Source organism: Antechinus flavipes, chromosome 1 (genome assembly GCF_016432865.1).
Source record: "Antechinus flavipes isolate AdamAnt ecotype Samford, QLD, Australia chromosome 1, AdamAnt_v2, whole genome shotgun sequence".
NCBI classification, from domain to species: domain Eukaryota; kingdom Metazoa; phylum Chordata; class Mammalia; order Dasyuromorphia; family Dasyuridae; genus Antechinus; species Antechinus flavipes.
In genome coordinates, this window is record NC_067398.1 from 327,240,069 (window position 1) to 327,253,203 (window position 13,135).

The following is a 13,135-nucleotide window of genomic DNA, read 5'->3' on the forward strand; positions in this document are numbered from 1 at the left end:
TAACATTTTTTTCCCTTTCTGCAACTTCTACATACTGGTCCCACTTTTTTTGTCTTCTGAAATAACAGAAAAAAATCATTCCTTCTTCTATATGACAGCTAACATGTATATAGTCTACTTCTTCCAACTTTTCCCTAATGACATAATTTCTAAATACTTCCAATCTTTGTTACATTTCAAATGCAGTTTAGTTTCTTGATGTCCCAACTGAAAGTATGAAACCTAGAAATGGACACAATATTCTAAATGTAGCCTGAATACAGATTTCACAGAACTATTACCTCTTTTATCACAGGCATCATACTCATACTTGGTAGAGATTTAATAAATGCTTATGAAATTGAATTGATAGTTTTTAATAAGCAATTGCCTTAGACTTTTGACTCATATTAAACTTATATAAAATCAAATAAAACTCTTGGCTCTTTCCCCAAATGAATTGCTGTTAATATAACATATGACAAAAATCCGTATTCACTGAAAACTATATTTGCATGTATTTTGAAAAATAAAAAGCTATTATTTAAAAAAGAATGAAAAAAATCAGTATTCATAAAATCAAAGAATTGGAAGGGATTTTATGGATCATATAGTGTAAGGGTCAGCAAATTATGGCCTGAGGATGAAATCTAGCCAATACCTATTTTAGTACGGCCTGTCAATGGCTTTTACATTTCTAAACACAATATCTTATTTAAAATTATAAAAACCATTCTTACCTCATGGTTCTACCAAAAAAAGGCAGTGGCCAACACCTGATCTAGTACAATCCTCTCAGTTTTCAGAGGAGGAAACTGAGGTCCAGAAAAATAAAATAACTGGTCCCAAATCAAAGAAGTTTTAACTTGCGAAGACTAAGAGAACCAAGGTTCTCTGACTCCAATTCACTCTTAAAAATGATTTTAAAAGATTTCAAAACTAGCTCAAAACTACAAAAATTAAACTTATTAGGCACTAAGAAACTGGGTTCAAAAACCACTTGCAAGAATATAGAATAGGTAGAAGAGAATTTTTGCTTGGTAGAAGTCTATATTAAATATATCTGGGCCTTTTAATTGACCACAGGCTCAATACTGGCCAGCAGTGAAATGTTGCTACTTAAAAAAAATTAAAGTCATTTTAACCTTTAGAACACAGGAAGAAATACATACATCCAATGTACTTTGCAGTGATCAAGCATTATGTGAAATACTATATCTAGTTAAGGGCACTACATTTTAAAAACTATTATTTTATGTTTTCCTAGTTACATGTAAAGACAATATTTACATTTTTTTTTAAATTTGAGTTCCAGTTTTCTCTTTTCCTTTTTCACCTCCCTCCTTCCTGAGACAGTTAGCAATTTGTTACAGATTATGTGTTCAATCATGAAAAACATATTACCATATTAGTCATGTTGTGAAAAAAGACACCCAAAGGGGAAAAAATACAGAAAGTAAAAAATAGTATGCTTTGGTCTCTATTAAGACTCCATCAGTTCTTTCTCTGAAGAGACATTTAAAGAAAAACACTGACAAACTAAACTTCATTTTGGAAGGGTGATGTGAAAGGAACAGTTGAAAAAACAGGAATATTTGGTTTGGGAATAGACACCATAAATAAAAAGATTAATGAATGGATAGATACATGGCTAGATAAATAAATAAATGGAGACAATAACTGTAGCACCTGATGGTGTCTTCTGACACATGGTAATAATATAATTATTATGAGAATAATTGGAATTTATTAAAAGCAACATAGTAAAAAGGTATGCTCATAGAGCTAAGAAGACTTGGATTCAACTCCTTCCTCTGATATGTGTGATATGTATATCAATATAATATGTAATTATAAATGGCATATCATAAAAGTTGGTCATGTAGCTTTTACTTCAGCACTTCCATTGTCAGTAAGAGCATTATTTGTTGTCATTCTTCAGTCATTCAATTGTATCAAATTCTTTGTGACTTCATAGATCATACTGTCTATGAGACTTTTTTCTCGACACAGACACTTGCACTAAGTATCAGGGAAGCTTTTTTCATTATTGGGCAGCTCTAATTTTTAGAAAAGTCTTATCTTACCTTATCTTCCTGTAATATACATAGTGTATATATTATATACACACAAATACATACATACATATATATATCTTTAAAGTTTGCAAAGCACTTTGAATACATTATTTTATTTAAACCTTTGAAGTAGACAATCCTATCTACAATTTACAGCCATGGAAACTAAATCTCTGGGGTTAAGTAATTAATTTGCCCAATATAGAGAGGCAGAATTTGAATCCAAGTTGTCCTGATTCCTTCCTTGATGGCCCTTGACCCATTATATCATATTATTCCTTACATGGTAGGTATTCAATTAAGTACCTGCTGAATGAATTGGTGCTTTCACATATCTGAAGGACGGTCATGGAGAAGAGAAGATTTATTCAGTGATACTTCAAAGGGTAAAATCAGGATCAAGGGTGAAAGTTACAGGACATTATGATTTGTGGGATCATATAGAGTTGGACACGATGGAATGACTGAAGAACAGCAAATAATTAGTGAGCTTACTAACAAAGGAAGTGCTGAAGTAAAAGCTACACAATCAACTTTTAGCAATGTTACAGAAGATATTGCTACTCTAGAGGGAGGGTTGGATCACATAACTCCATAGCTTTAAGTTTCTACATCCTAAAATGTCTATGCTTCTATGCAAAATGTTGATCCAACCAACATCACTTATATTTGCAGATCTTAAAGTGTTATATAATTTATATCATATACCACTATTATTGGTAGAAATAACAGAAACAATAACATATACTAACCAGTTAGGTGTGATGTAATCCCTGCTGGGGAAGAGAGGGAAAGGGACTAAAGTTGATAGATTCCTTGAATTCAGGAGTAGTGAAGTAGAACTAAAACCAATTGGTTTCCATGTTAAGCCTGACAATTAATATGATGAGCTTTTTGGAGCTAAGTGCTAGCAAGCTGTCCAAGGAGAGGCAACCTATCCCAAGTTGGAAAAATGGAGCAAGTTAAAGCTTCTACACTTTTAAGTATTGGAATTAAGCCTGTAAATGGCTGCAGTATTTCCGAGGTAAGATAGGAAGACTCAGTTTCAAAATAATAATATTAATAACAATACATACAAACATGCTAACCAAAACCCACTGCAATATCAGGAAACCTAGTTGAAATGTTTGACCAAGCATCTAAGACTCAAACTGAATCATCACTTTCTTGCTTTATAAATGATCTGGAAACAGTGAAGTCTATTAATAGATTTCTCTGTATTCTAAACATATTGGCACACCATGACAATGTCAAAAAGATGCACACATTCAGCATTCTCAAAACATTCCACACAGTATAGGGAAAAAAGCATTGGATTTGAAATAAGATCTGGGTTCAACTTTGATTTTGCCACTTATAACTTGCTTGCTCTTTGCTATCCTTGGACTTTAGTTTCCTCATCTAATAAGGGGATTAGATTTGTATTTCTAATGCCATTTCTAGTTTAAGTCCTAAAATCCTAAGTCATATGCATGATTACTTAACTGCTTCCTATAATTAATAGTGTGATCTCTCTGAGACTCTCTTTCCTTCAAATAATAATGCTCCAACTTGGGGAGGAAAGGAAAGTGGAATTACTAAAGTAGTTGGTTCTACTGATGTTCATGCAACTCTGTCCCTTTCCAGTTCAGGGCTCATTTTTCTAACAAGATAAAGGAAAAGGGAGCACAAAAACCCTTCCAACTTCCAATTTGAAATTGTTATTGTTGTTGTTTTTCTTTTCTTCTTCTTCTTCTTCCTCCTCCTCTTCTCCTTTTTTTTTTTTTTTTTTTTTTTTTTTTTTTTTTTGGCTATTGATGAGCTAGGACTATAGTGGCTCTGGCCACAGTAGCATCAGATCTCACCTTTAATTTTTTCCATGCCACAGCAGTCTCTTCCTCCTTGCCAAGTTTAGTTAGCTCCAGTATTGTCCATCTCCTCCTAGCTCTAATTTTCTCAGTTCTGAATCAATGTTTCAATTGCTTATTACTCTCAAATCTTTGTAAAGACTTATTTTGTTCAAATTGTGCCTATCCTGGAACATATCTTCATTTTATAACACTGTTGTTGTAGCACTGCCTCCAGTAATGTTTTTTTTAGTGTCCTATTTTCATGAAATCAATTCATGTCATTGGGTGGGGTATGCCTGTATCAACTTGTTCTAAATCTTGTTTCTCTAACAGAACTGCTGCTCTTGCTTCTATCTTCAAGCTATAATTCTTCTTATATGGGATGCTACATTAAATTTTCTTTAGATATTGTTTCATTAAATAACCTTCCTGCTAATAAGTAGCCATTATTATTCCATCAAATACAAACTCCTCAGTGTGTACTTAAAGATTCTTAACCAATGAGCCCTCCTTTCCATTCCAATCTAAGTGTTTCGTCACAATTTATGAACAGAAAAGGTTGATGGGAGTGGAGAGAAAAACAGGAAGAAAAAAAAAGGTTTCAAGACTAATAAAAAATGAGTAAAGGATAGGGATACCAAGGACAACAAATTAAAAATGTTAATGGGACATCCAAAGTAGCCTTAAAAGACAGTGTGAAAGGGCTAGGCTGAAGATATAAATTAAGGAACAACAATGGTTTTTGGTATCAACTAAGTAAGCAAGGTAGAAGGATAGGGATACCACACTAAGTTTAAAATGTCAAAGGGACATCCAAGTAGACTAAAAAGATAGTGTAAAAGAGTTAGGCTGAAGATGTAAATTAAGGAGCAAAGTATTTAGTATCTACTAAGTAAGAAGATACAATTTTGTTAAATTCCCCAGGGCACCGGGTGTGGGAGCAGAAGAGAAAGGGACTCATGAGTAAGCCTTGAGATTTCAAAGATAGTTTATGAAAGAGAGAGAGAGAGAGAGAGAGAGAGAGAGAGAGAGAGAGAGAGAGAGAGAGAGAGAGAGAGAGAGAAGGAGGGAAGGGAAAAAAAGAAAAAAGAAAAGAAGGAAGAATAAAAAAAGAAAGGAAGAATGAAAGAAAAAGAAAGAAAAAGGAGAAAGAAAGAAAGAAAGAAAGAAAAAGAAAGAAAGAAAAAGAAAGAAAGAAAGAAAGAAAGAAAGAAAGAAAAAGAAAGAAAGAAAGAAAGAAAGAAAGAAAGAAAGAAAGAAGAAAGAAAGAAAGAAATTGAGAAAGAAAGAGAGAGAGAGAAAGAAAGAGAGAGAGAAAGAAAGAGAGAACAAAGTCAGGGATATCTGAGAAGAATGAAGTAAGCAGCATAACTTCTAAAAAGCGGAAAGTCTAAAGAGTTTCAATAAACAAGGAGTGTCAATACGAGCAAAGACAGAAGTGAGGTCAAGACAGCTGATTATGTATGGGATTTGGCCAGGAAGAAGTCATTAATGACTAGAAGCACTAGTTTCAAACACACAAGGAGGACTGTAGCCAAATTACAGAAACTTGAGGAAAAAAACAAGTTGTAATAAATAGGGGGGAAAACGCAGCTTATTCGTCTGAAAAATTTAAAGATTAGGAGTTGATAGTACCTTCTTTGGTAATATTCACAAACTGTACTAAAACTTTTAAAATCAGGTATGATAAACATAAGTTTAGACTTCTACACAGAATTTAATTAATTCTGAACAGAGTCCATACGAAATCTCCAGGACAATACTGAAGGTTGTTTTTGCTGTTGTTGTAATAAGCAAAAAAAGTGCAATCAGAATTTAGAAACATATTTATCCAGATAAAAAAGAGTGCATTTTCTTCCAGACAATCCCACTCCACACACCCTCCCTTTTACCAATTATCTAGATTTCCTTTTTAAAACTTGGGTCAACCTGAGTTGGGCCCCCAAAATGTCTTTCACTTTTAAGACGGTAACTTTAGCACATTTTCTGTCGGTCTCTCTCTCTCCCTTCCCTTCCCTCCCTCCCTCCCTCCCTCCCTGCAAGGTTTATACATTTGTTATTGGTCAACCTGCGCAGTGTCCCCAAAATGCATTTCCACTTTAAGACGGCACCTTGAGCATGCAGAAATACACGCATTCAGCCCTGCAAAGGCGTTTATTTAGCGCCGGGCAGGGTGCCTTTCAGGGAGATTACCAACTCCGGCTCGTGGTTTGTTGCCTGCCCTCTGGGCACACAAAGAGAACAACAGAACTAACAGGAAGATTTCAGCACTTTCACTAAGTCTGGGCAGTAGATCCCGCAGCCCCGACTCCCTGACTCCCTTCCGCCGTCCCTGCTGCAGGGCTGCGTGCCTTCCAGGCTCGCGCCCTCGGGAGACCCACAAGAAACTTTAGGGCTCGGCGTTGCACACATATAGACACTCACATTCTATGTCGGGTTCTCAGAGACCGTTAAGGACGAGACAGGCACGGGATGGGTAAAAGTCAAGCGTCCTCCCACTCCGCTCAGCTCCTCCGGAGTTTGAGGAATCAGGCGCCCCCGCGCTCTCCGCGGCCGGCCGCCATCGCCTGCCCGCTTCCTCCGCCTCCCGCGCCCCGGCAGGCAACCCAGGGACCGTGGTGGGGGAGGGGGCGCCGAGGCCGCGCGCGGGTCAGGGGGTCAAGGAGTCCCGGCTAGTTCGGGGCGCGATCTTACCTGCGACACCAGCGGAAGAAGGGTCTGCTCCACCGAGCGAGTTTTGATCTCCAGTCCAGAGTCAAAGCCAAAGCCCGGGAAGTTTAGTGAGGAAACCCCCAAGCTGCCACCGCCGCCACTGCCGCCGGGAGAGGTGGCCATGGTGGTCCGCGACGGCGGAGCAGGCCCACAGCTCCGGGACTCTCACCACACTCCACCACAGCCCAGCCGTCACACCGCCGCCGCTGCCGCCCCCGGCGCCACCAAAGCTGCTGCGCCCGCTGCGCTCCGCCTTTGCCCCGCCCCCCCGCCTGGCTCGCGCCGCCCGCCCGCCCACCCCGCCTTGCAGCTGGGGAAGGGGGTGGGGGAGGAGGGGCCCCGCGCGCCAACTGAGGGGGTAGCCCAGGAGAGGAGAGAAGCGGGTCTAACTAAACCCTGCTCCCATCGCCACATATCCTCCGGCTTACCTGTGTGAAGGTCGCGCAGGCTACGCTCACCTAAGGTGTCAAGTTCCTAGGTAATCCCAGAGATAGAGTCATTTCAATGAGCCTGGCCGAAACTGCCTTAATCGAAGCACTCGGGATGGTCCTGAAAGAGATCAAAGAGCATTTACCATTAGAATCAAGCTCTACCTAGAAAGTATTTTCTGTATTAGTTTTTCTGGGTGTTTCCAAGAATGCCTCCAGTTCACGTTTCAACATAGTTCCGTTTAATTTATTTCTGGGGAAAATCATACCCTCTGGCTTTTCAAATACCTTTGTTATACACACCCTAACCGGGGCTGAAGGAAAAGTTATTGATTCACTCATCTAACAAATATTTGAACTCCAAGGGTGTAGGAAGGAAAGAAAAAAAAAGGAGAGGAGAGAGAAGGAAGGAAAGAAGGAAGGAGAGAGAGAGAGAGAGAGAGAGAGAGAAGAGAGAGAGAGAGAGAGAGAGAGAGAGAGAGAGAGAGAGAGAGAGAGAGAATAGGAAGGAAGGAAGGAAAAGGAAGTAACGTTTATTTTTGTAGACTAGAATAATTCCTTCGCAAGCTGTTTATTATAAAGGTGTTGGATGGAATTATCTTTAGAATCTCTTCTAACTTGATTTAAGTCGAGGTGGAAGATATTTTTGGTATACCCACTTGAAAGGTTGGACCTGGAAAAGGGGTGTCAATTTCTTAGACTGAATCCCTGTAATCCGGCAACTTCCCTGTAAGAGTAGTTTCCCTACTGCAAAACAACTTGGAGAGCAAGAGGCAGCGAAGTGGAAATGTGAATGAAACACTTGTCCTAAAGTGAGGAAGACCTTAAATTGAAATATTGCCCCAGACACTTACTAGCTGTGTGATCTCCAGTTAAATCCCTTAACTTGGTCAAGGATCCAAGGTTTTAAACAGCAAGCAAATAAGTACAGTACACTTTTACTTAGTAATTTTTATTTTTTATTTTTAAACTACCAAGTCAGTCAGTTCTAGAATCCGAGTTTCTTTTAGGTTCTTAAATTATATGTGCATATATTTGTTTTAATCTACCAAAATCTGTCTTCTCTTCCTTTTCTCCCAACTCTCTTACTATAAAGAACACAAGAAAATCAAAAGTTATTACAAAAATGTAGATTCAATTAAGGCAAATTTCCACACTGCCTACATTAAAAAAAATATATATATCATGTCTCAGTCCTTCACCTCTCTATCAGGTCGTAAGTAGCCTGTTTTTTCATTAGACCTCTGGAATTTTATTTGGTCATTACATTGCTAAGAGTTTAGCACAATCATATTTAAATACAAAATAATAAATATATTCCATGATATTTAAATACATAATTTATTTATTCAGTCTACAATTTATGTGGACTTAGATTGCCATTCTTTTCCACCTCAAAAAGAACTATAAATATTTTTGTGCATCCTTAGAATTCCCTTTATCTAGGATCAATCTCTCCCTTAATTTACCTTCCCTTTAATTTACCCATCCCCTTTTCTTCTATTTTCTTGTTTAGTGAAATGCCTTTCTGTATCCACCACTGTGTGGGTATAGTCTTCCTTTTTTTGATCTGTTCAGATGAGAGTGAAATTCAAATCCCAATCACCTCCTTATTTGTTTCTATAGATACCTATATGTGCACCCTACTTATTTGAGATAATTTCTTGAATCTTCCTTTCCTTTTCTTCCCTTTCCTTTCTCCCCCACATCAGTATATTTTTATTCTTAAAATCATCAATATATAACTATTTTCAAGCCCTCTCTAATTGAATCCCCTGTATGAATTCTGATAATGACAGGGATCAGAGGGGACACATGTATCATTTCCCCATATCTGAATATAAGCATTTTTTGCTTGTTTAGCCCTTTATTATTGTTCATTCATACTAACTTTTTATATTTCTCTTCCCTCCTAGATTTGAATGTCAAAGTTTCTCTATAGCTCTTGAGTTTTTATCAGACACACTTGGAAGTCTTCTATTTCATTAAAAATCCACTTCCCCCATAGCATTATACTCAGATTTGCTGGGTAGGTTATTCTTGACTGTAAGCTCATAGCCTTTGCCATCTGGAATATCATATTTCAAGCTCTCTACTCCTTTATAATGGTGGCTGGTAAATCATGTGTCGTCCTCACTGTGGCTCTTCAGTACTTGAATACTTTCTATCTGGCTATTAGCAGTATTTTTTAACTGAACTGGAAGCTCTGGGTTTTGGCTGTCATATCCCTGGGAGTCTTCATTTTGGAATTTCTTCTAGGTGGTAGCTGATAAATCCTTTCTATTTCTACTTTGCTCTCTGGTGTAAGAGATCCAGGCAGTTTTCCTCTAAGATTTTCTGAACTAGGGCAGCTAGATAGCACAGTGGATAGAGTACCAGCCCTGAAGTCAGGAGGAATCTGGCCTCAGACACTTAATACTTCCTAGCTGTGTGACCCTGGGCAAGTCACTAAACCCAATTGCCTCATAAAAACAAAACAAAACAAAAACAATAAGATTTCCTAAAACATAGTCTACTTTTTCTGTCATGGCATTCAAATAGTCCAAAGTTTTAAAAAATTTTTCTCCTGAATCTGTTCCCCAGGTTTTTGCTATAAGACGCCTTATATTTTCTTTATTTTCTTTTCCATTTTTTTGACTTTGTTTAAGTTTTGACTTTTGTTTTGGTCTTTTGATTTCTTGTTGCTTCATGTAATCATTAGCTTCTTTTTGATCCATTTGAATTTGGGGTTAGTTTGTTGCTTGGATAAGGTCTTTTGAATCTCTTGTGACAAGCTATTTATTAGTTTTCTAATTCTTTTATAGTACTTATTCCTTTTACACTTTTCCCCCTCAGGAAGTTAGAACCCCTGGGGTCAATCATGGACACAGGAAGATTTTTTTTAAAGGTCAATGAGAGGATATAGATCAGTGTGGTGGGAGAGACCCTACATTGGGGTAGTATACTGTCTGACAACCTGCAATAACAGTCATTGTCCTGAAAATGGCAAACAATGGAAAAGGGGAATCCTACAAAGCAGTGGTAGAAAGTATCTGTAGTGTAGCACCTAAAATGCATACCCTTGATGATTTGATTAGATGAAGAATACAGAGAAAGGAATGACCAGATGATTATAAGGGTCATGAGGCAGAATGAGGATCTAGAGTAAATAAGTAATGGTCTAGCTCAGGACAATTTTCAGCAAAGTTAGCCAGGATATTTTGGGATTTGCATTTGTAGCACAGGGATTTGTCATCAATTAGACTGTGGAAGGCCTGTTAATTTTATAGATGAGGAAATGAGGTTCTGTCTGATGTATTATTGTAGCTGCCAGCTCTTATCTGGCTAAGCATTAGTTTACATCCTAATACTTTTGTTCATTAGCAAAAAAAAATATTTTGTCCAATGATACAATAGTTCATGGAATATTAGATATAAAGGAATAAGAGCAGGTAGGTTTTTTTAATACTGTCCTATAGTATCTAACTATTTTATGTAATAAACTTCACTGATCATTATGTTTGGCCTCAAGTATAAAATATTCTGTATTATGTGATAGCAAAAACTTCTGAGTTGCCATTATAAATGCCTTTACTTTAAAAATAAAAAAAAATCTGTGTAACTCAAAATAAAAAATTAAAAAAAAATTCCCCCTCAAATGTTTTCATTCCATTTATAAACACATTAAAAAAAAAACTCTTGCTTCATTTTTTCCAAGGATTTCTAGTTGAGTTTGTATCCAAGCTATGTTTTTCTCTGTGGCATTGCTTTTAGATGTTTTAAAGTCATTCTCTTCTTCAGTTTGTATTCTTATGCATCCCTGCTACCACAATAGCTCATTTTGTTGGGATTCTTCCCCCTGCCCCCGCCCTTCACATTCTTGCAGCTTACTTTCTGACTTCATATTTGATATTAGAGTAAAGTTATGCCTCACTTATGGAGAGATGGGCTAGGCTGGCCCTATTACTACTTTATTGTGTATTGCACTATTACAGAGTCTCATGGACAGCAAATTTTCAGTACTCCCAAAGTGGTCTGATTCAGGATAAAAAAAGTTTTCTATTTTCCTAGTCTGAGCTCTGCAAATTCTTGAATTGGGTTTGGGTCTGTGCAAGAGTAGATTGCTATTGGACTTTGTCCCTATTAGCCAGCTGGAAAGTTTTGTTGGTTCAGACTGGCAAAATTGTAGATTCCTCTTTGGTCTGCAGGTTATTGCAGGTTATTCTTGGTTATTCTTGTGCATGCTGAACTAGATTCTGAAAGTGAGACAGGACTCTACTCTTAGTCCAAGAACTCAGCCCTATTTTGGTTACTGTTGCTTTGGCTTATGAACTTTCTCCACTGCCAAAGGGCTCCCTACCCAGGAATGCTATTACCCTGTACAAGTCCCCTGTGGAAGAATAGAGAAGTCTATAGTGAGTGAATGTCAGAGCTGGAAGAGGAATGGAGTGAGCATGGTTGCCTGGGTACTTCCTTAAAATGGGGAACCTTTTAGGAGAAATTTGCCAAACAATGGAGGGATAGAGAGTAATGGAAAGATTTTTAAGGTTGAGAAGATTGAGTATGCTTCTTACTCCAAAAGTGAGAGCTGCTAAGACATAGAGGGGAAGTCCAGAAAGTCAAGGATAGATCTGAGAGAAGAGTAAATTATATCTTGAGTTAGCTAAAGATTTTTATAGAAGGTATTTCATGGACAAAAATTATGTGACTGTTGAGGAAACTTGCTGTAGGAACAGAGGATTATGTGGAGGAATAATAGGATCAGCTTGTCAGAAGAAGAATTTGGACTTAAACTTATGTTACAGGAAATCATCATGGATCTTTAAGCAGTGAACTCAAGTTCTCAGAACCATAGCCTGAGGGTTCACAGTAAGACATTCTTTAAGGTATACAAAACTATTTCCTATCTAATTCATAAATCTGTTATTGTCTACTTGTACATAGTTTATATTTTCACAAATCTTCATCACTAGTGGTGATTTTTTTTTTAAGAGAATGGTCTGTTGTCATTCTGATAAGTTAATAAGAGGAAGGGGTTATAGCTCTAGATCCAGGAAAGGTCTCAGATTCCCTCTTGTTCATAGCCTGCTAATTTTATAGATGAGAAACTGAGGCTCATGACCAAGGTCACAGAATTGGAAGCCAGAGCTGTCTGATTCCAGAAACAAAATTCTTTCTACTATACCATGTAAGGGGAAGGTTTATGTTTTGTCAAAACCACATTGTTTAGCTATTTGTCCTATGTATATCTTATATTGCAATATTATTTCATCTGTGTAATTCTTGTCTCAATAAAACAGCAATTTCCATTTTTTCTGGTCTTACTGCTTCAAGTCTCTTTTCACCTCAATCCCTCCTCCATTCATCTATCAAAATGACCTTTCGAAAGCACAGATCTAACTATGTCAGCCCCTTTCTCTAGCCCATTCAATAAACTCCAATGATTCCCTGTCACCTGAAGTATCAATTTAAAAATCGTGTTTGGATTTAAAGCCATTTATAATCTGCCCCTTCCTATCTTTCTAGTCTTTTTTAGCCTTACTCCTCTACACATACTCTGATTCAGTGGCACTGACTCCTTGCTGTTGCCTCTCACATTACACTCCATCTTCTTACTACCTGTATTTTCATTGACTGTCCCTCAGGCTTAGAATTTTCTCTTATCTTCTCCTTGTTTCTTTGGCTTCCTTCAAGCCTTAGATGAAATCCTTTCTTCAAGAACACTTTTCCCAATCCTCCTTCAAATTAGTGCCTTTCCCCTAGGACTACCTCTGTTAGATTATCATCTCCTTCAAAGCAGGGACTCTTTTGCCTTTCTTCATAACTCCAAGACTTAACATAGTCCTTGGTAGATAGTAGATATTTGCTTGTTCATTTGAGTTGAGGGTAGGGACTGTGCTTTAACTATTGTTGTTTTAATATCAGCTATATACTTCTACCATAGCCACAGCAAAAGAACTCTATTCCCTTGAGAAGTATCAGGGAATTTATTGAGCTACAAAGTTTCCTTATCTTAGTAGAATAAAGCAAGCAACCAACAAGTAGTTATTAAGTATTTACTATGTACCAGGCACAGGGAAAATAAAGACAAAAATGAAACAATTGTTACCATCAGGAACATATTTGTTGT

The 13,135-nt window shown here is 37.4% G+C and overlaps 1 protein-coding gene across 6 annotated transcripts in view; it reads right to left on the reverse strand.

Moving 5' to 3' along the window:
- Positions 1 to 7,190, reverse strand: part of CTNNAL1 (catenin alpha like 1) — a 96,327-nt gene extending 89,137 nt beyond the window's left edge. For 2 of the 6 annotated variants that reach the window (XM_051966930.1, XM_051966900.1), the window contains exon 1: positions 6,581 to 6,822. In XM_051966930.1, the coding sequence (XP_051822890.1) occupies positions 6,581 to 6,721 (141 nt within the window). In that variant the 5' untranslated portion in view covers positions 6,722 to 6,822. Of the gene's footprint in view, positions 1 to 6,310; positions 6,823 to 7,026; positions 7,143 to 7,172 lie in introns of those variants that run through there. The other 4 variants (XM_051966923.1, XM_051966945.1, XM_051966908.1 and 1 more) reach the window with 4 other exon arrangements.
- Positions 7,191 to 13,135: the final 5,945 nt, after the last annotated feature.